At 42.9% G+C, this 22,216-nt stretch overlaps 1 protein-coding gene across 14 annotated transcripts in view; it reads left to right on the top strand.

Moving 5' to 3' along the window:
• MACF1 (microtubule actin crosslinking factor 1) overlaps window positions 1-22,216 on the top strand; it is a 329,873-nt gene that overhangs the window by 303,127 nt on the left and 4,530 nt on the right. For 9 of the 14 annotated variants that reach the window (XM_037032516.1, XM_037032508.1, XM_037032506.1 and 6 more), the window contains 17 exons: window positions 23-229; window positions 383-502; window positions 924-1,093; window positions 1,866-2,025; window positions 2,824-3,018; window positions 3,362-3,490; window positions 4,359-4,502; window positions 4,999-5,187; window positions 6,399-6,519; window positions 7,106-7,269; window positions 9,107-9,269; window positions 10,462-10,616; window positions 11,660-11,734; window positions 12,889-12,906; window positions 15,979-16,096; window positions 20,951-21,162; window positions 21,918-22,028. In XM_037032516.1, coding sequence (XP_036888411.1) covers window positions 23-229; window positions 383-502; window positions 924-1,093; window positions 1,866-2,025; window positions 2,824-3,018; window positions 3,362-3,490; window positions 4,359-4,502; window positions 4,999-5,187; window positions 6,399-6,519; window positions 7,106-7,269; window positions 9,107-9,269; window positions 10,462-10,616; window positions 11,660-11,734; window positions 12,889-12,906; window positions 15,979-16,096; window positions 20,951-21,162; window positions 21,918-22,028 — 2,451 coding nt within the window. The remainder of the gene's footprint in view (window positions 1-22; window positions 230-382; window positions 503-923; window positions 1,094-1,865; window positions 2,026-2,823; window positions 3,019-3,361; window positions 3,491-4,358; window positions 4,503-4,998; window positions 5,188-6,398; window positions 6,520-7,105; window positions 7,270-9,106; window positions 9,270-10,461; window positions 10,617-11,659; window positions 11,735-12,888; window positions 12,907-15,978; window positions 16,097-20,950; window positions 21,163-21,917; window positions 22,029-22,216) is intronic. The other 5 variants (XM_037032519.1, XM_037032507.1, XM_037032518.1 and 2 more) reach the window with 3 other exon arrangements.

The following is a 22,216-nucleotide window of genomic DNA, read 5'->3' as shown; positions in this document are numbered from 1 at the left end:
TAAAAACAACATTTCCCCCCAGGTTTTTGCTAATGAAGTAAATGCTCATCGAGACCAGATCATTGAGCTGGATCAAACCGGGAATCAGTTAAAGTTCCTTAGCCAAAAACAGGATGTTGTTCTGATCAAGAATTTGTTGGTTAGTGTCCAGTCTCGATGGGAGAAGGTTGTCCAGCGATCTGTTGAAAGAGGGCGATCATTGGATGATGCCAGGAAGAGGGCCAAGCAAGTAAGTTACAAAAGGAAGATAGTAATTTACTGAAAAACCTTGGGTGGCAAGTTGAGTCACTGGGTCGGTTCACGTAAAAGTGTTGTATAGTTTGCCTCTATAATTTATTTCTTATTTCTTGCCTGTTATAACTTATTTCTTATATAATTGTAGTTCCATGAAGCTTGGAAAAAACTGATCGACTGGCTAGAAGATGCAGAGAGTCACCTGGACTCAGAGCTGGAGATATCCAATGACCCAGACAAAATTAAGCTTCAGCTCTCTAAGCATAAGGTAAAGCAGTTTGTTACTCTTAAGTCCTGAGCTTGGTATTCACTAAAGGTTGTATCTGGGTAAAAAACTCGAGGTGTTGAAGCCAGCATTTCGTTTTGTCTAGACAGTATCTGTGACAATTGCTCCTTTAAATAACAGTTCAAACAAAGTGATTGTGAGAGTAAACCAGTTAAAGCTGTTGGAAATTCTAGACTTTAGAAAAATGCACTTTTGTATAAGACAAACAAAAGCTTACAACTTTCTTAAGGATCTTAAGGTGAAGCTCTTATTCCTTTTAGTTCAAAAAATTGTCATAGTCAAAACTATGTTACATCTAATTACCAACTTGGAAACACAAGATTTTTTCTTTGTTCCAAATCAAGGTGTCAGCTCACAGCCTTGGGGGTTTTGTTTTGTTTTTTTTCTTTTCTTTTGGGACCAGGAGTTTCAGAAAACCCTTGGTGGTAAACAGCCTGTGTATGATACCACAATTAGAACGGGCAGAGCCCTGAAAGAAAAGACTTTGCTTTCTGATGACACTCAGAAACTTGACAACTTACTGGGAGAAGTCAGAGACAAGTGGGATACTGTGTGTGGCAAGTCTGTAGAGAGGTGAGTATGAATGTCCCCTTAATGGATGGGTCTGTATGTTATCCCAAAACTACTAAGAGACTAATACTGGGTTCCATAAAATGGTAATAAAACTTACGTGTCAGTAACAGGTTCTATAGCATTTCAGTGTCTCCAGTTCATTGAGTTATGAAAATGTTGAGTAAAATGCATTAAAATGTTCTCATTTCAACTTGAACTGTACTATATTAGAAAGAGAGAAGCCTACATTAATAGACCAGTCACTGTGAATACAGTGGTACTTCATACTCGTTAATTCATTCTGGAACTTGTGATGAGTGCCGAAACTGATAAGTACCAAATGATGAGGCGTTTTCTCTTGTGGGACAGCGTTGTGACTCACACAAGTTTTAGCTAGTGCAGTGAGTTCCGAGCAAATGCCAAGTGCTGGGACAATTTTTTTGTCCCATCAAAATGCAATGATTTCAGGGTTTGATGATTTCTGAAGCCGATGAGTACCAAGGTATGACTCTATTTATAAATTATCAACTTGTAACGCCACTAGCTGTCTCACTAAGGGTTCTCACTGTGTGTTGAGCACTATGTAAAACCTCTATATGTATTACCTCATTTTAAAGAGTGGTTTGATTTAAAATGTCTAGGCATCTCTCCTAGTCACTTTTTACTGAACTTGGACCGTTCCAACTTGGAAGTCCCGCTCTATATAGGGCTCAAGCAGTATTTCCTTCCAGAATTGTGGACCATCCATAAATAATAATACCTAGAAACAGCAAGGTTTGTGTACTTTTCTCAGGCAGCACAAGTTGGAGGAGGCTCTGCTGTTTTCAGGCCAGTTCATGGACGCTTTGCAGGCCTTGGTCGACTGGTTGTACAAGGTGGAGCCACAGTTGGCCGAGGACCAGCCTGTGCATGGGGACCTTGACCTTGTCATGAACCTCATGGATGCCCATAAGGTGAGGAGTGAGCTCTGGACTGCATGTAGGGCCTACCCACTGGGGCCACCACCTCTGTGGCTTCTGCTAACTTCTACGGGGAGAAAGGAAGTCCGAAATAGTCTACATCTGTGCTTGTCAGTGGGGTGGCTCCTTGCTCTGCAAGTTTAAACAAACTGCGGCTGGGGTTCTGCATCAGTCACAAAGAATTTACCAAAATTGGTTAGATTCAGATCTGGCAATATATAAACTTCACTTTGAGGTTCCCCTGCCCTCTTCCTGTTTGTATCTCTAAGTTGGGTCACAAAATGAATTTAAATTCAGGAACTCTTCAGACATCTATTTCTACTGACTCTGCAAAAATGAGTGGGTTTTTTTACTGCTTCTGAACCTAATAATAAGCCCAGTACCATGTGCACCAACATTTAGTGTAACCTACACTTGTTATGTTGAGCTGCGTAATGTCTTTGGATTTCAACAGAAGGCATTGGACTTACCTTGAAATTACATTATTATGTGCATGACATATGTGTTCTTATTTAACTCCCACAATTCTGGAAATGTTTGTGTAACATTATTCCCATTTTACAGATCAGGAAACTGGGACTTCAGCTAAGCAACTAACTCAAAGTCACACTGCTCTTATTTTAGGGCCACCTTTTCTGGTTGTTTTCTTATGCATCATCCTACCACCCTCTATGCATAAAAGACACATGACTGCAACCTACCAGGGAACATTGAACTAAATGATGACTTTCTCTGTGGTTTTGTTTCTTGTGTTCAAAACATTTCTGAAACTAATTTTTTTCTGTTTTCTAGGTTTTCCAGAAAGAACTGGGAAAGCGAACAGGAACTGTTCAGGTTCTGAAGCGGTCGGGCCGAGAGCTCATTGAGAATAGTCGAGATGACACCACATGGGTTAAAGGGCAGCTCCAGGAACTGAGTACTCGCTGGGACACTGTGTGCAAACTCTCTGTCTCCAAACAAAGCCGACTTGAGCAGGCCTTAAAACAGGTCAGAGACGTTTGCTGGGACAACCCCAGGGCGGGGTCTGAGCAGATTTATTCTAGCTGCTTTATCAGCATGAGTTCCAGCCAATCTCAAAATGAGTATAATGTCCAACATTGATATTCCGAATGTTCTGCAGTATTTAAATACTGATTCATATTAGAGAAATAATGAGTTCAGTTCACTTTCAAAGACTACTAATGAAAGATAACTTTTGTAGGACTGTGATAGGGCCATCAAATTCCTGTGATGCACTAAGAAGTTTAGGCCTAGATCCTTCCCCAAGTACTCCCCAGTGTCCAGGACCTAGCTGCAGAGCCATTCAATCTTCTGTGCCTGATTATTTCAGGCGGAAGAGTTTCGGGACACGGTCCACATGCTGTTGGAGTGGCTTTCTGAAGCAGAGCAAACACTTCGCTTTCGTGGAGCCCTTCCTGATGATGCGGAGTCCCTGCAGACTCTGATTGACACCCATAAGGTAATCCAGCCCCAGGGCACAGCGACCCGTGCCGCCCACCGCGGGGAGGGCTGCCCCACCAGCAAAGGAAAGCAGCCTTGGCTTGTGAACTTCAAACCTTGTATGCAAAGGAGCAGAACCAGAAGAAGCCCAGCTTATAATTTAGCGGGAATAGCCAAAATGACTGGGAATGTTTGTGGTGCCTTAAAGATCATTCATTCATTTGTTTTTACAAACATAATACGTGTTGGTGCTAAATAAGTCAGACATCATGGTATTTTATAAAGAAAAACATGGACTATTCCAGCGTCTTTACTCCTGTCTCGCACACAGCTTTGTCTCACTTTCCTCGTTGTCACTTGCTTCAGGCCCAGGTCAGCGTGTCTACCCTGATGAGATGAGAAATGTTTCCTGCTTTTATTTTTTAGTTACCCACTGGGAGATTTTAATCTTGTTTTGTTATTCTGTTTTAGGTATTTTTTTTAAATAGTAGTATTTTATCACTGTTACTTGCCCAAGATTGTTTATACACGTGGGAGTAAATAAAAAACAGGACTTTTTAAAAAGAAAGAAACTAATTCAGAGTAGGAAAATAGGCGTGCCCAGTTTGGGGAAAGGGACATACCTCTGTGTCCCTAGTCCTGTCATCTATAGCAGAGAAAAGTCATTCTTGTCTAGACTACTCACCTTCTTACGTCTTAGAACTGGAAAGAAAACACCAGCGACTCCTGACAGGCCAGTGGAGGTGTTTAGAGGGCTGCGTCAACAAACACGCAGGAAAAAATGCCTTGAGATTTCCCCCTTCACAGCGTAAACTAACAGTGCTGTTAGCACAGGTTTTTGTTTTTTATTTTTTTAAGGTTTTGTTTTCCAATTTTTGTTTGTTTAGGAATTCATGAAGAAAGTGGAAGAAAAGCGAGTGGACGTGAATGCAGCAGTGACGATGGGAGAAGTCATCTTGGCTGTCTGCCACCCCGACTGCATCACTACCATCAAACACTGGATCACCATCATCCGAGCTCGCTTTGAGGAGGTAGGTCCCCGGCTTGAGAGGAGAGCACACATTCCCAATAAAATGAGTTCACAGCAATAAAATACAACAGAGCGCCCCCCCCCCCCCATAAGAAGTCTTCACTCACTAGAAATATCTCCACAAGATTAAGTTAGCGTTTTAGTAATGACTGCTTTCTTAGCAACGTGCTGGGATCTGGAAGACTGGTGCTAGTGCAGTGTGACGTGTTGGCCAATGGCTCCCAGCAGCCGTCACACAGAGAAAACACTGTGTGTTTCTCAGAAGTACTCCTTCCTCAGAAGTCCTGCGTTTAATAGGACGCGCTAGATTTGCTTTCAGAAGAACTGATTTCTCATGCCAGCTCTTAACCGAGCTCTGTCCCTAGAGTGAGAGCTAAGTCTCATAACTGTTTGGGTGGTCTCTGCCCTAAAGAGTCATTGTTAGGATCACATAAAAGGGGACTTTGAAAACAAAGGGATTTGCTTGACTGAAAGAGGCCATGATTTCTCTCCCCAAGGTCCTGACGTGGGCTAAGCAGCACCAGCAGCGTCTTGAAACGGCTCTGTCAGAACTTGTGGCCAACGCTGAGCTCTTGGAAGAACTTCTGGCATGGATCCAATGGGCTGAGACCACCCTCATTCAGCGGGATCAGGAGCCAATCCCACAGAACATCGACCGAGTTAAAGCCCTTATCGCTGAGCATCAGGTAAGTTAATTGCATCATGTGGTCACTGGTATTTCCAGAGTTGCTCATGGAGTGCATTTCCTTTGACCTGTTATCCTATTTAAACCACTGTTTAAAGTATTTCTACAGACTTTAGCAGCTTAAAACATCACATATGTATCTCTCAGTTTCTGTGGGGCCAGGAGTCTGGGCATGACTTTGCTGGGTCCTCTTCGTAGGGTCTTACCAGGCTGAAATTCAGTTAGCCAGCCAGTGTAGCAGTTCTCATTCAGGTGTATTTAGGTTGTTGGCAGAATTCATTTCCTGTGGTTGTAGGACTGAGGTCTCTGTTTTCATTTTCTTTCTTTCTTTTTTTAATTGAATTCATTGTGGTGATATTGGTTAATAAAACTTAATAGGCTCAGGTGTACAGTTCTGTCCTACATCATCCATATGTTATATATTGTTTGCCACTCAAAATCAAGTTTCCTTCTATCTCCATTTATCCCCTTCTTTATTCTCCTCGACCTCCCTCACCCCCCTTTCCCTATGATACTCACCATACTATTGTCTGTGTCTGTGAGTTTTTGTTTTATTTTTGCTTATTCCCTTTACCTGTTTAACCCAGCTCCCTTCCATTTTCTTTTCTTTTTTAAATCCTCACCTGAGGATATGTTTTGATTTGGAAGAGAGAGAAAGAGAGAGAAAGAAAAAGAAACATCTATGTGAGAAAGAAACATCAGTTGGTTGCCTCTCATACACACCCCAACTGAGAATTGAACCTGCAACCTTTTGGTGTACAGGACAGTGCTCCAACCAACTGAGTGACCTAGCCAAGGCCACTTTCATTTCCTTGCTGTCAGCCAGGAATTACTCTGAGCTCCTAGAGGCTTCCCTCCGGTCTAGGCTACACATTACAGAACAGACAATTCATCTGCCTGCTGCTGGATGCTGTCCTGGGCCTTCCTTTGGCACCAGGGATGGCACTCATTTCTCTGACTTTCCAGTTTTCCTCCCCTATGAGTCCCTTGAAATGAAAACCCGTATCTTACTCTTCCAGGCCTCTAGCACCTGGTAAAGTGCCTTGCTCAGTTGTGTTTCTTGAAATGAGTGACACAGCATACAAAGGCATCTATCTACCTATCAGTTGGTCTGTCGTGGAGTTGGCCTTTGTTAATAAGAAGTCTCCTGGTTTCATCTTAGTCCAGGAAAACTCTCAACTCTTTTTTTCCCCTGTTGCTTGTGTTTAACAGATATTTATGGAAGAAATGACTCGAAAGCAGCCTGACATGGACCGGGTCACGAAGACGTACAAACGGAAGAATGCAGAGCCCGCCCACGGGCCTTTCATCGATAAGTCCCGCAGCGGCAGCCGTATGTGTCCAGCCACGACGTCAGGGTGCTTCATTCCTGCTAGTTGAAGATGAGCTCTTTCCAAATACCTGTCAAAAGTGTCCTTTTCACTTTTCAGAGCCATTGGATTTGAACTAAATTCTTTGTTGAAACTCACTTTTTCTATTAACACTGACATGCAGTAACTAGAACCCATTTTTTTTTGGATTGGCGTGAAGTATCAAAACAGTAAAGCAAATTTTTTTTGCTGTGGCCTTCTCATTGTTTGGATCATAGGTGCTAGCTGTTTACATTTGGTTTACACTAACCTAATCATAAATAACTTCTCTATAACCATTGCTGTTTTAGTTGATTTGACATTTCCTTACTTCGCTAAGGTAGGACAGAATTGATTGAAAATAAAAGACAGGTACCTGTAGGCTCAGGAGAATCAGCAGGTTTGAAGATAATGACTTTTTGTGCTACGTATTGCCGGGTTCCATGTTTCCTTTCTGTTGCTGATTGGGTGTCATTGTAAAGATCCTCTAAGTCATACATGTGACATGTTTCTATTTAGGATAACTGAAAGGACCAGCATTTCTAATCTCATGCTTATTTTTCCCTTTAGGGAAGTCCTTAAGTCAGCCCACACCTCCCCCCATGCCAGTCCTTTCACAGTCTGAAGCAAAGAACCCGCGGATCAACCAGCTCTCCGCCCGCTGGCAGCAGGTGTGGCTGTTGGCGCTGGAGCGCCAGCGGAAGCTGAACGATGCCTTGGATAGACTGGAGGAGGTGAGGCCTTGCCAGGCAGCCATTCCTGGAGGGAGGTGACTGTTATCGAAGACAACCCATCTGAGGCCCTCTGAGTTGACCTGTGTGCCTTGATCTACTTCTTCAGACATAGAAACAGACCAGTTTGGGCCAGTACTCTGTCCTTCGGGCCCCCTAGGAGAAAGACACATGCGCTCTGGCTGGTTGTGGCTCAGTGGATTGAGTGCCAGCCTGCGCACTGAAAGGTTGCCGGTTTGATTCCCAGTCAGGGCACATGCCTGGGTTGTGAGCCAGATTCTTAGTTGAGGACATGCGAGAGGTAACCAATCAATGTATCTCTAACACACTGATATCTCTCTCCCTCTCTTTCTCCCTCCCTTCCCCTCTCTCTAAAAATAAATAAATAAAATCTAAAAAAAGGGGAGTATGAGAGATCCGGGGGGCAGTGGGGAAGGACACATGTGAGTAAACCACTCACAACAGAGTAGGCCAGAAAGCAAGCAACCAGCCGGTCCCTGAGAGCCTGTGACCTGGCTCTCACTACTTGGCTACGATCAAGAATCAGGAGTATAACTTTGCAAAATTACCTCCAGGGGTGTGGCTTATCACAAAAGTGACTATTGTTGAGCCCTTTAAGTAAAGATATAAGCTACTCAGTTATGAAGTAAGAGTAATTTTTAAAAGATTTTGTTTATTTATTTTTAGAGGAAGGGAGGGAGAAAGAAAGGGAGTGGAACATCGATTGGTTGCCTCTTGTATGCATCCCAACCAGGGGATCAAACCTGCAACCCAGGCATGTACCCTGACCTGGAATCGAACTAGTGACCTTTCGCTTTTCAGGACAATGCCCAACCAAGCCACACTGGTCAGGGCAAGAGTAATTTATTATGATCTTTGTTTCCTATTCTGTTGTTCTTCACTAGATTATGAAAAGCAAATCTGTTTTGGCGTATCAACACCAGTCTAAAAAAATGTAGTACCATCCTTTCTCAATAAACCTCTAATATTGCCTATATTTTTTCATTTGTGCACATCAAAGCAGCTATGCCCAGAAGTGAGTGTTCTGTGTTTTTTGTTGTTATTTTTGTAGTAGGTGAGTTGAGCTTTAAGCGTATTTGGTTTTGGCTTTTTCTTTTTTTTCCCCATTCCTTCTGTCTTTGCAGTTTGAAAGACCAGGGGAAAACTGCTGTACTGTTTAAGTCATTCTGCATCAGTATCACTAACATGGTCCAAGTAGCTAAACATCACCTTGCCCACTTCATGGGCCTGCTCTTGTCTGTTGGAGCCAGATGTTTAACGTGGAAGTCAGACGGGCAGTTTGCCCTCTCTGGTGACATGAAGAATCCATGCTTCTGTGCAAGGCTGGATCCTTAGTGCTTCCAGCCAGAACTCAAATTATCTCATCTCAGAAAATGGTGGGAAACACGAGCCTTCTAATGTGGGCCCTTGTGTGATCATAGTTTCTTTCAAAACCCACTTAAGTGAGGCGTGCTTAGAAAGCACTTCTCTTCCAAGGTAGAATTCATCCCTTTATGTCTAAGAGGATAATCCTTTGAAAAAGGACAAAGGGAAAACAAGACTGGCTCTGCCCATTCTTGTTCTCCTTGCACTGCATTTCCCATGGTGATGGTTCAGTCACTTTCTTTTGCTGCTCCATTATGCCACAGCTCATGTGAGTAATCATGGCTTTACGTGAAGGAGCCAGATGGTGACTTCACAAAAGAGGCAACACGAACATCGTTGTCGATGCCCCTCCAGAAGGCAAGGCCTGCATGGCTTTACTGAGTGTCTGAAAGTTGTGGTGCGTGGCTTAAAGGCCACAATGGAGGTCTTGCTAATGCTTCTGATTTCTCTGTAGTTGAAGGAATTTGCCAACTTTGACTTTGATGTCTGGAGGAAAAAGTATATGCGTTGGATGAATCACAAAAAGTCACGGGTTATGGATTTCTTCCGGCGAATTGACAAGGACCAGGACGGGAAAATAACACGTCAGGAATTTATCGACGGCATTCTAGCATCCAGTGAGTCCAGTCATAGTTCCAAACATGCTCACACCTGGATTCCTTACTGCGTCGAAGCAGATGATAATATGGCTGAGCAGTCTTTCTGAAGTTAAAGCTGTGGTCTAGGGAAGGACTGTAACTCACTGCTCACTAAAATTGGTCTGTCATTTTCATGGAGAAAAGAACCTCATTTTGCTGGGAATAAAAAAGCAGGTCTTGTTTGACAAGTTGTGGAAGCAAACGTGTTTGAGGTGTGGATAAGGAGCTAAGTTTTGTGAGTGATGATTCTAAGCAGAATGGTTGAAAAATTAAGTTTTTCATTACATCAGTTTCTGATACCTATATACCAGCTTACAAAATGCATGATTTCATTTATTCTAAGAAAATAAATAATTGAGCCATAAGTAGTTAAGTGATTTGCCAGGGTCACAAAGCACATCCCACTTTACAAGGGGAGCCAGGGAGGGCCTGTCTGTGGAGGTGATATTTGACCTGAGACCTAGGTGATGAGAAGCACCCAGCCCACTCGAGATCCAAGGGAAGAGAAAGGCAGAGGGGACAGCAGGCACAGAGTGCTGAGATGGGGTGAACATGGCATGTTCTAGACATGGAAAAGTTGACGCAGCTGGAGTGCAGGAGACAGAGTCGGAAGGGTAGGCACCAGCTAGTTAATGCAGGGCCTCGTGGGCCATGGGGAAGAGCTGAGATTTTATCCCAGAAACACTGGGACAGTGGACAGCCACCAGAGACACTACAATCTGGTTGATGTTTCGGTAGATCACTCTGCTGCTGTAAATAGTCACCTCCTTTGGAAAGCAACCGTTTAGGAATCTAAGGCAATCATACAACCAGAAGAAATTTTATCCTCTCAATTCTGAATGGTCTCTATTCTGAAATAATCTAAATATCTAATAATAGTAGAGTGAATAAATAAGTTAAGTTGGTGTTCTGTCCCTGGGTGGTTATAATGTCCTGTTTATGCCTTTTATATATCTGAAATACCACTTTTTTTCAGTTGCATAGGAGGCAGGTAGTTTAAGCAAATGCTTTAAGTAGTCTATCTTCTAGGTTTTCTAAAGTTGAGCGTCTGTTGCTTTTCTTGAAGAAAATCAAGACATAAATTTTTTTAACTTTTTTAGTAATATTTGTATACTCTCCATCCAAGTAAGCCCTCTTAGTTACTGTTCCAAATGTGATTAACTTTTTCCAGAGTTCCCCACCACCAAGTTAGAGATGACAGCTGTCGCTGACATTTTTGACCGAGATGGGGATGGCTACATTGATTACTATGAATTCGTGGCCGCTCTTCATCCCAATAAGGATGCTTATCGACCAACAACTGACGCAGATAAAATTGAAGATGAGGTATGGTAGCTAAATTGTGTCTTGAGTACATGTCTGACCATAGTTTTCTACTCTTGAGTTTGGGTACAGTTGCCATATTAGCCGTGGGACTTGTGTGTTGGGAGGTAATTATTGGGATGGAGTTCTTTTTAGGGATTTCCTCTGGATGACATCACCCCAGAATCTCTCTGGCTATTGCACTGTAGCTCAGTCTAGATCAGGGGTGTCAAACTCATTTTCACCAGGGGCCACATCAGTCTTGTGGTTGCCTTCAAAGGGCTGAATATAATTTTAGGACTGTATAAATGTAACTCCTCCTTAACCAGGGGCAAGGAGCTCTACATTTGGCCCTTTGAGGGCAACCACAAGGCTGATGTGGCCCCCGGTGAAAATGAGTTTGACACCCCTGATTTAGATGACTTCTTATTCACATCTGTGTGATGCTCTAAAGGTTTACAGAAAACCTTACTTGGTTCACAGATACTGTGTTGCTTAGAACATCTTCAGATGCAGCATTTAAGGATGAAATGTAGTATTTAAGGTTGTGTATACCCACCACACTTTCTGTCTAGTTAAGAACTGTACCAAACTGATATAGCAGATAGATCAGTAGCATATGGACATTCGAGGACATACTGACCCTGGGAAGGTAGAGGCAATGTGGCCTGGAACTCCCCGGGACCAACTTCTGGGGAATCTCGGGCTCCTAGGTTGAAATTCAGATCAGTGCATAATTTGCTTTATTAGTTGATTTTGATGCATGCATATTAGCACATTTCTCTGAAGGAATTTTGGAACAGCGTGGAAGAATGCCTTTCATAGTTACTTGGGAATTTCTCATACTTTTCTCTCTGAATGTGTAAAGTGCCCCATATGTAAGAACAATGTGTTTTAATTTGGAATAGGAGACAAATGTATCTTTCAAATCCTGAAATGCCTTAAAAGTATATGATGAGTAGCTTCTCTGTTCACATGTAAAAATCTTTCTTTGAAGACGAAGTGTTGCTGTTTTAGCTAACTTCAATTCACAATTTTCTTTTTTTGCTGTTGTTCACACCCAATAGGTCACAAGACAAGTGGCTCAGTGCAAATGCGCAAAAAGATTTCAGGTGGAGCAGATTGGAGAGAATAAATACCGGGTAAGGAGGAGAAAAGCAGTCCTTTGTGGTGGTGGTGTGTCCTACGTGGCCCTTACAGGTGAAAGCAACCTGACACACGGCAGACTCGGTCTCCCCTTCCCACTGCTAGTTCTTGGAGGACCAGAGCCAATGGGACCTGAGAGGTGTCACCATAGATTCCAGATGTCAGTTGTCCTGATGGGCTAAGCGTAGTGCCTTGTATAGTGCCATCTGAAAAACAGTGTCAAATCTGGCTTAGAGTACCTTGTACTTCAGTGTAGGAGACCTTTCGGAGCCCTCTCTTCACTATTCACCAAGGGCTTCAGGGAGATGAAGGCTCCTCTACTATAGAATAAGGAAGCAATTATCTAATGGCTGGCCATTCACCAGAAGCTGGTCATTGTGAGCCTCAGTGGCTCCTGGGCCCAGAGACAGCTGGAGGAACTCTGTCAAGGCCCCGAGGGGGATACTGCGCCTGCCCTGAGCTGGGTTACAAACAGGGCCTGGGTGCCCTGGGTGGTGCCAGGCTCAGTAATCTTCCCTAGAAAGCCACGCTGGGTGTGGCCATACTGACAGAGGGCTGTGTTGTGTTTTAGCTTCTTTCAGGGCCAGAGTCTGAAACAGGACTCCTAAAGTGTAATCAGCAGCTGATCAGGAATTCTCTAACATCCTAGGTGAAATCTAGGATTGGCAAAGAGGATTTAAGATGGCTTTGTCAAATTACAGTTACATGCACGGAGATTAAAAACAGTAAAAAAAAAAAAATCTAGGTTCCATTAGTAGTATATCAAAAATGTCTTCTAAATACCCCCAAAGCACACTGTGCTGCTCTTAGCCCAGGGGGTTTGGGGTGACTCTCCTTTGGACCAACCCAGGGCACTTAGTTAAAAAATTGCAAGCATTCTTATGTTTGCTTTTTGGGTTTTGTTTTCTTGTTTTCTTTTAAATTGCCTATGAGAGAAATGAATTATGAGAACACCATAGTGTGAAAAGTTAAGTCTTCTTAATTTGTAAAACCACAAGCTCAGTAAGAATGTTTAACATGTGTCACTTTGCTTGAAGATTGGTAACATGATTACATGGTTTTTATTCCTTATTGCTAATTTGATAAAATGTTTTGTTTTGTTTTGTTTTTTTCTTCCATTTCCTTCATCCTTTACACTTACTCTCTGTAGTTCTTCCTCGGCAATCAGGTACAGTGTGCCTTGCAACATTCTCCTTCTTGGTGGAAATGGTCTGTGTAGTTAATGCTGCCTGCTCTTTGCTGTGGGGAGAGCACATGATCTGAAGCATGCCTGGGTCACGTCTGGTTATCTTACCAAGTGGAGAAACTGCTAGCAGGCCTAGTATTGTAGAGCTGTCTTAGCAGCAAGATGTTACTAAGCCTGTATTTTGTAAAAAAGGAGATGAAGTTTTCTACTCAAAATTTGGTTGGCTGAAGATGATGATATAATGCGGGGCTGAGTTAACAGTAGTGCAGTTCCGGGAACATTGAGCCCGTGGTGTCAGTGCATCCTTCTAAAAGGAGCCTGGCCTTGCACGCACTTCTGTGTTGGAAGTCAGAATGCCGGACAACACCGTTCTGACTTGCACCAAAGTCTTTTGACAGTAAACACAAATTTTATAATGTACATTAAGTCAAAGTCTTGGGGTATTTAAATATTCTGTTTAAATACCTTATGAATATTTATAGCCACTTGCACTTAGATTTTATCATTATAAGGTACCTGGGAAGTATGGTGTGGAAATCATAATTAATTGGCCATAGCCTGAAGTTTGCCGTTTATGGCCAACCAGCCCAAATCTAATGGGATCAAATCAGACTGGCCAGAAAGATTGAATGCTTTTGACCCCACTTGGTAACTCTAACCTCTTAGATCTGTTTGAGGGCTCCCGGGTCCTGTGTCTTCAGATGGAAGGAAGTTGCATGGGTAAAATCTGTCTCATGATATGAAATCAGAAACAGTTAATTTGAGGTCCTTGATCAGTGTTAAAGTCCAGGAACTGCAATAATCACAAACCGTAGTAACCTTTTGGGCCTTTGGGAAGAAGAGATGAAAGAAAGAAAAAGAAACAGTCAGACTTGTTTAAATAAATCATTCCGTAAGAGTGCCTGCTAGTACCTAAGGGATGTGACTGTTAGCCAGTGACTGCATGCAGGTACCAGGGACCCCTTTGAAGACTGATGTCCTCCTCTCTGCTCCATTGACCAGCAGAAGGTCGGATGAGTTCATTTTAATGCTGGGATCAGAATTATGAAGTTCATTTTATACATGAAGCTCCTGAGGCCTAAAGGGTCACACGCTGACAGTCACACAGCTAAGTCATAGCCACCGCAAGAACCCATGTCACTGTAAGGAGTTTTCCATTTAAGAATAGGAAACAGAAGTTACTGTTGCCTCTAAGCTCTGTTCTGAGGTCTTTGCATCACTGATACCCAGCTCTGTCAGAATCAGGACCCTCCTCCATTTTTTTTTTCCTTTTGTATCCTTAACCGGAGGATATGTTTAGTGATTTTAAAGAGGGAAGGGAGAGAAAGGGAGAAACATCGATGTGAGAAACATTGATTGGTTGACTTTTTACATGGGCCCCGACCAGGGATTGAACCCACAACCCATCCGTGTATGGAATGTCGCACCAACCAACTGAGCCCCCTGCCATCAGAAATCCCCGATTTTAGAGCTGCCATACCCCATCCACCACTCGTCACTCCACCCTCAGCTTCCCCAGTCACTTTGGCTACTGGCTGGGTTCAAACTTCCTTTCCCCATAGTTCAGCAGAAACAAGTTAGAGTCTTTCAGAGGGAGCTTTAGTAAGAAATTAAAGAGAAACAGAATGACACAGAGTAAAGACTGGTAAATTACAGGACACAGTCATGTAAGAATAAAGTACACGCTGGGATTCCTTCCTGAGGTACTCTGGAAGATACAGAGGCCCTCAATTGCGACTCGAGCTGTCCCTGCTCTTGAAGCTGGTGGAATCCCCAGTTCCTTTCTCAGGACCTCCCCGTTTTCCCTATTAGGCCAGTGTCTGGAGGAGGCTCTGGGCAGAGGCCAAAGGGGCAGCTTCCTTCCCAGGACGTTTGTTCCCTCACATCTCTGGGTCCCCACGTCAGTGCTCCTCCCATGCACTGCACCGTGCTGTCGCTGTGGTCACACTGTAAGGATTTTAAAACTGTATGGAATGAAAGATACAGGACTGTTTCTTATTTTCAAAGGAAGGGCTGGGGAGTGGGATGACACTTTTTTTAGTCACCTTGCCAGTGTAAACAGTGCACTTGAGTCAATGCTAAGTACTACAGTACAGATAATTACAAATATATTAATTTTGAGGGAGGTTGGTGATGTGTCCTTCACATTCTTTCTGGAATTTTCAGCTGTTGTGCCGAGTTTGAAAGTTATAATTCTTCTTTATAACTTTGAAAATCCTAATTGATTAAATAGTCCCTTCTCCCATCTCCCTCATTTCCTTGATTTAAATAATTTTAGGAATACTTTTTCTCCAGCCCATTGATTTTTGTTTTGAGATCTCAGCATGATTCTCTTCTGTTGTCTCTTAGTTTATTTTGGGAAGAGGGTAATTTATGCAATGGGAAACTTGAGGATGTTAACAGCACTGAGAAGTAGAAATGTTAGGTAAGAAACAAATACCAGAAAGTCAAACGTCCCAGAATGATTGTCGAATATAGTCGACATGGTAAATTAAAAATATGATTTCTTCCATTAAATTTTCATATAAATACTATCATTTGTTAAGCCGAAGGAACTTTTCTGCTGGTAACATCACAAGTAGAGAGTACTTTGGGTTTATTTCTGAAAACCTGGTGTGGGAAATCACTTTTTCTAAGCTTGTGGTAATAATGATGCTTTGCAAGGGTTTCCTCGAGGCTCGAAGTCTTGGCCGTTCTCCGTTTAACCTGAGCACACTGTATTCAGAAGTTGACATCCGCCTCACCTTTATGAAAACAAACTAGCACGATGAAGCACTTCATAATTGGTTTGAAAGAATCCATTTGAGTTCATGATTGATCTGTCCTCCTCCCTCCACTTTGGCCAGAGGCGTGAACATCAGAAGTTAATTTTATTCCAATACATCAGTCGTAGCTTACATTTCAGCTTTTCTATATTATAAATACTTTTGTGAAAAATGCAAAATGGTGAGAGTTAAAATTTTCCCCACATGATCATTGCATCTGAATACAGTCTGCTCTGGAAAGGCCTGCTCTGAGACGCATTCACCCATCCGTTTCCCCTTGGTCCTGCAGTTTGGGGACTCCCAGCAGCTGCGGCTGGTCCGCATCCTGCGCAGCACTGTGATGGTTCGCGTTGGTGGAGGATGGATGGCCCTGGACGAATTTTTAGTGAAAAATGACCCCTGCCGAGGTAAGGAACCATCCTAAGCGTGAATTAACATGTTAATACAGTCTTACCACTGATCTTCGTGCTTATGCAAAGCATTGGGGGTCTGTTAATTTATCTTGTTCAGCTGCCCAGATGTTGTCTTCCTAGCACAGATCAGAACTTGGAGGTGACAGAGTAGACCAAGGAGAGAAAGCAAAACAGGTTGATGCTGTCAGGGAGACAGTAATGAGAATCGGGCATTTATTAGTGTCTTTGCATATTTCAGTTCGAGGTGTTAAATAAACACTAGCTTTGAAAGAAGCCTTTTGGGTTCCTCTTTAGTGCTCCAAATCCCTTTGCCTGAAACCCAGGGAGCATAGTGGGCCCCTCCCGTGCAGGGAAGAACTGGGGTGCTCCCTTGACCAGAAGGCAGAATGAAGAACACCTAGCAGTGAGCCTTGTCACTTCTAAGACAGATGGTCACCTAAACAAGATCATGGGGTATCTGTCTGCTAGACATGAAAAGGCTGGTGTTGCCAGCCCAGAGGCTGAAGGAAAGGGTCGATGTAATAGTGAGTGACGGCACCTGCGGCTAGGTGCACGTGAGGGCTGAGGGGGGAAGGGGTCAAATTCCAGTTGCTGAATCCTCTCCAGCTGCATCCTTTCTTTTTTCCTATTTAGCCAAGCTGCACGGGGTATACAGGAGGTTCTCCCACTGTCTGCCAGTTTGTCTTTCTTGACCAGTTTCTGCATTTCCTGCTTTGTCTGTTTCTTTGTGTTTATATATTTTTTCATTCTAGTTCACCATCCTGGAAGTAAAATAAAGCGATCTGATTCCAGCTCTTCGATTTCCAGTCAGTCTCCCATAGGTTGGCTTTTAAGCTTTGTCCCTCTTCCCCATATCCCAGCCTGTTGAGAATGGCTTTGCTTCTTAAACTGTAGCACCTCTTGTCTCTGTGGTAACTGCTGCCTTTACGAATGCTTTCAAGTAGCCAAACCATAGCTTTTCCACTATAAGCTGACAGCATAAAAACCGTTGAGACAGAATCCATAGAATTTGTTTTGAGTTTCTACTTAACAAATACTCCTTTAGATAAATTATAAGCACTTGACAAATAATAACATTTACACCTTTGTGAGATGTAGATACTGTTATTATTTCATCTTCACAGAATAGGATATTGAAGCATAGAAAAGTTAAATAACTTGCCCGAGGACAGAGAACACATAAATGGCAAAGACGGGATTCAAATCCAAGGTAGTCTGGCTCCAGAGTATGTGCTGCGGACCACCGTGCGGTGCGTGTCCAAGGCTGACACACCCACCGCCCCTTTTTGTGTGCCCCTAACTGGTTCAGCCTGCATAGTTATATGTTTGAGGCTTATTTGTGAATCTAGCAGGAGTGTTTACAGTACAGTCGCGTAACTTCTTTTAAAAGCGAACCATAGTCATATTCTGAAGCATTTAGAGCTAAAGGGTACAGTTCTCACATGGTTCCTCTTATTTTAACTCATTTTGCATTTACTCCAATAAATGAGACTAATAATTTCCATCAGGAGGTTCTTTTTTAAGAAATTAGTTAATTTTGAAAATAATTATTCTTGTCAAAACAGGAAAAGGTATAATCCGTTTTAGAATTTAATTATATTGCAAACCAGTGTCTTTGGTATAAAAACTCCTTTCATTGTTTTAAATGAGGAATAGGACAATATATTTTATTTTAATTTTAACCCAGTAAACAGCATTATTCCTTTCTAAATCTATTAATAAAGGTTTTATTTTGTGTGTCATGTATGATTGGACTAAACAAACAAGAGAAACTGCATGAGGCATTGTGGAGTCTCTGGTTGCCTGTTTGCTGCCTGCTCTACTTGCTGTACTTATGATAACATGCTGCTGGCCAAGAACAACACTGCCTGCTTTGTCCTTCTCTTATTAGCTGAAAGTTGTAATCCCTAGAAAATTTGGGAGGGCCATCTAGTAGCTATTTTCTATGGAACACAGTAGCCTTTTTCAGCATCCTTGAAGCACACAGGTAAGGCTTTCCTCTGTGTCTCTCCAGGAGTCCTCCTAGAGCTGGATAACCATCCCGATCACACTGATTGCAGAGTCCAGAACTCCCCAACAGCCTTAGATATCATGACTCCACCAGTGATGAGCACGACAAGCTACATCTAGTCAAATAAAAGTTGTGCTAGGAGTCAGCAGTTAAGGGCTGGGGTGAATGTAATAAATGGCTTGGAAAGGCATGAACATCACAAAAAGAAAAGTTCCTTGGAATGGTCTGGGGTCCTAGAAGGATTACTGTGGCTTCTAGAAGCCACTGGAGGTAGATTTTGTGTTTGTTTCTGTTGCATCCCCTTGGCTCTCTGGGCCATAGAGACTCTCATACTGAGGACAGTATAAAATGAATAACTTTTGTAATATCACTGTGCATGATCATTTGTTACCTCCTTTACACATCTGTTTAAAGGGATGAACATCATCTCAGCACATTGCTTTAGTGAAATGTAGAAAGTAAAAATACTCAGCAAGGTAGGTAACTGGTATTGCCAGAATGGGAGAGTCCAGTTTCGGGACCCAACTGTGACAAAGGTTATCAAGATGTTTTGAGTGGAGATTAAAAACAGTGCCCCTTGCCTAACAAATTGGTAGACGTTACTGATTTTTGAGCTTCAGATTAGTTACCCCAAATTTTAGTGAAAATCTAGAACTTTATGAAGATTTAAGTGGTATAATTTGGCTTAGAACTGTTTTTCTTTTTTTAATTATGGTAAAACACACAAAATTTACTGTCTTACCCATTTTCAACTGAACTTAGTGGCATTAAGTACACTCACAGTCTTTGGGACCATCACCCATCCCTGAAGCTCTTTGCATCTGGTCAAGCTAATACTCTACCCATTAAACCAGCAGCTTAGAACTGAATTTTAACTAGCAGGCCTGCCCCAGCCAACATCAGGTGGCCAGCTTAAGTCCCTCAGAAAATGATGGACTCTTTGGTGGTTGAAAAACTGAACTTGAAATGGTTGCATTCGTGGTCTGGTCCCAAAGATGCAAACTTCAAAAAAAATTTTGAATCATGATCAAACACATATTTCTTCACTGCAGAACTCCCCAGAATTTACAAAATGATGGTTGCATTAGGGTTCTCCAGGAGTCGGGGATTGTGCGAGCAGTAGCACAGAGAGTTTTGTAAACTCCTTTTTGTAGGAAACTACTCAGAAACCTCAGTTTGGGCCCAGATGGGTGTGATTCAATGGATTGGGCATAATCCTGCAAACTGAAAGGTCTCCAGTTCGATCACCAGTCAGGACACATTACTGGGTCGCAGGCCAGGTCCCCAGCTGGGGGCATGTGAGAGGCAACCAATGAGTTTCTCTCACACATCCATGTTTATCTTCCTCTTTCTCCCTCCCTTGTCCTCTAAAAATGTTCAAAAAAACAAACAAAACATCAGGTGGGTAAGGGCATTGCTAGGTTGAAAGTCTTAAGAGGGAGAACAGCAGAACTGTAGATAGAACCAGGGGGTTCAGTGTTAAGGAAGTGGGCAGGAAGGGAGAAAAGCAGAGATCCGAGGGAGGGCGGATGTTCCAAGCAGGGAACACTTAGTAACCCCGCCGCCCGCCCCCGCCAACATGCACATCGCAACAGCAGAGAGCTGTTTTTACCTGCCACGTTTGCAGGTTTTTGTTTGCACACGTACAGGTGTGTTCTCATTCTCTCCCTCCTTTCTTCCTCTCCTCCCTCAGACGGAGAGCACTGGCCAGAGTGAAGCAAATTGAATTATACTCATACATTACTGGGGAGTGTGTACTCGGGCCTTAAATTTTAGAGATCAGTTGAGTGGGCACAATTACCTGTAGTCTTCTAAACTTGCAGGTTCTGGCCAAATTTAAAAAATCTAACATAAAAAAGAATACAAATATTTCATTTATAATAGTTCCCTTTCCCCCGGCTTTACCAGCAGTCCCATTTGTTTAGATCTGTCTAGTACATTCTACAAAGCAAATGAGGGCATAGAAGGTTATTGCAGGATTACACCTTTTGGTGAGAAAAAGCCTAAGAACATATTCCAGAGGAGTCATTTACTTTAAATTAGTAGTATTTTTCACGTTTAACATTTGCATTGACCATACTTGGTATCTCCTGACTGAATCCAAAAGCCATCGGACAGCACTTTCAGTGCTGTTTCCAGACTTTTTCCACCTTGACATTCCTCTTCCATTCACAGACATCCTTCAGCTTCTCACCATTCTAAGTTTTTGACTTAGCAATACCGCACTGGCAAGTTTTGTGCCCGGTTCGAGCTTCCCCTCCCATGTTTGCTTCGTAGTGATTCTGTCCTCATCTTTTTTACTGGACCCGAGTTCCTGGACCCTTTTAGGATTGTTATTGACCGAATTCGAACAGAAGAGTCTGGGCCATGTCAATTTCAACTGTTTTTCTGCGCTATTTCATTACCAAGTATTTTTCGAAAAAGCTTAGTGAAAGTACACAGCCTGAGAGAGAGAGAGAGGGGTTTGATTTCATCTCAGAGGTCTGAACTGCTGCATCTGCTCTCCTTGACCGGCCACAGTGTGCTTGCCCCTGGGGACAGTGGCCTGGCATGCTCGTGACAGCAGAATGGCACTTTGTATACAAAGATTTTTTTTTTATTATAGCATATCAAAGGGTTTATTAGTTCATGTGTCTGTTATGGGTAAGACACATGAAAGCTGTGTGGCAAAGCTGCTAGTTCATGAGTTTACCTCTATTTTAGAAGAATCCAAATGTGTACTAAGTCTGTCACTTATGTAACTTTTCATGGGGTCAAGCAGGTATACATACAACCATCAAGACATATTTTTTAAGATTAACTGCTGTTTTGTGTTTGTGTGTTTATTCCCTTTTTAGCACGAGGTAGAACCAATATTGAACTTAGAGAGAAATTCATCCTACCTGAGGGAGCATCCCAGGGAATGACCCCTTTCCGATCACGGGGTCGAAGGTCTAAACCGTCTTCCAGAGCAGCTTCCCCTACCCGCTCCAGCTCAAGTGCTAGTCAGAGTAACCACAGCTGCACGTCCATGCCATCTTCTCCAGCCACCCCGGCCAGTGGTACCAAGGTATGTACTGACCACCATTATGGCCTCCTTCCCCGTCTTTGCAAATATTCGTTGTTCAGTGTAGCCTCTGAAAGGCTCCAGTGAGAAGAGGACCGTGGAGATAAATGGACCAGGCTCTAGACCAGGCTGACCAGGCCCTAACAACAGTGCGGCTACAGGGACTTTAAGATGACAAAGGATGTCTATTAAAATATGTACTCGGGCCCTGGCCCATGTGATTCAGTTGGTGGGAGCGTCATCCTGTAACCAAAAATGGTTGCCAGTTCAGTTCCTGGTCAGGGCACACACCTAAGTTGCAGGTTTGGTTTCTGGTTTGGTGCGTACTCTAGTAGAGGCAACCAATCGATGTTTTTCTATCACATCGATGTTTTTCTCTCTCCCTTACTCTAAAAAGCATTGAAAAAATGTCCTCAGGTGAGGATAAAAGTAAATAAATAATATATGTACTCAGGTCTTTAAATCAGACATGCTTTTTCCCACATATCCCCAGTTAGAAGTTGAGCACAGAAAAAACCCAAGCACTCTCTGTGCAGCTGGAGGTAACAGGTTTGTGTTAAAACAGGTTACGTATGAAAAATGCTGTTGCCTTTCTACCTGGTGCCTCTCATCTTGTCAGACTGATAGGCATTTTATTTTGTTTCTTTAAAATTTTGTGTCTTTTGTTTTGTTCTGTTTTGTTTTATGTTTTCAATTTGCTCCCTTCCTGTTCCATTTTCAATGGTTCCCGTCCTTCCCATTGGATTTCCGTTCCGCAGACGCCACTTCAGTTCTCTCGCTGTTATGACAAACCCTGGTTGGTAAACAGTAAAGCTGGCACCCCAGTCAGGGACAGCCATTATCCTGACCTCCAGCTGCCCAGCCCCGAGGTAGAGTATGGCTTTGCTGACTAAGGACACAGTCAAGACAAGGCCCTCACTGATGCCCAGAACTTGACCAGTTACTCTCTGACACGAGTTTGTGCTCTCTTCCATCTCTGTGGTGCTTGCTCTCACAGCTGATCGTCCAGTGAAGTGTTTTTCAGGTGTTTCTGACTCAGAGTCACCACAATTGGAGA

The sequence above is a fragment of the Sturnira hondurensis genome, unplaced genomic scaffold (genome assembly GCF_014824575.4).
Source record: "Sturnira hondurensis isolate 20B ecotype Veracruz unplaced genomic scaffold, ASM1482457v3 Scaffold0021490, whole genome shotgun sequence".
Lineage (NCBI taxonomy): Eukaryota > Metazoa > Chordata > Mammalia > Chiroptera > Phyllostomidae > Sturnira > Sturnira hondurensis.
The sequence above is the reverse complement of the archived record's forward strand: the minus strand, read 5'-3'. Positions and strand labels throughout refer to the sequence as shown.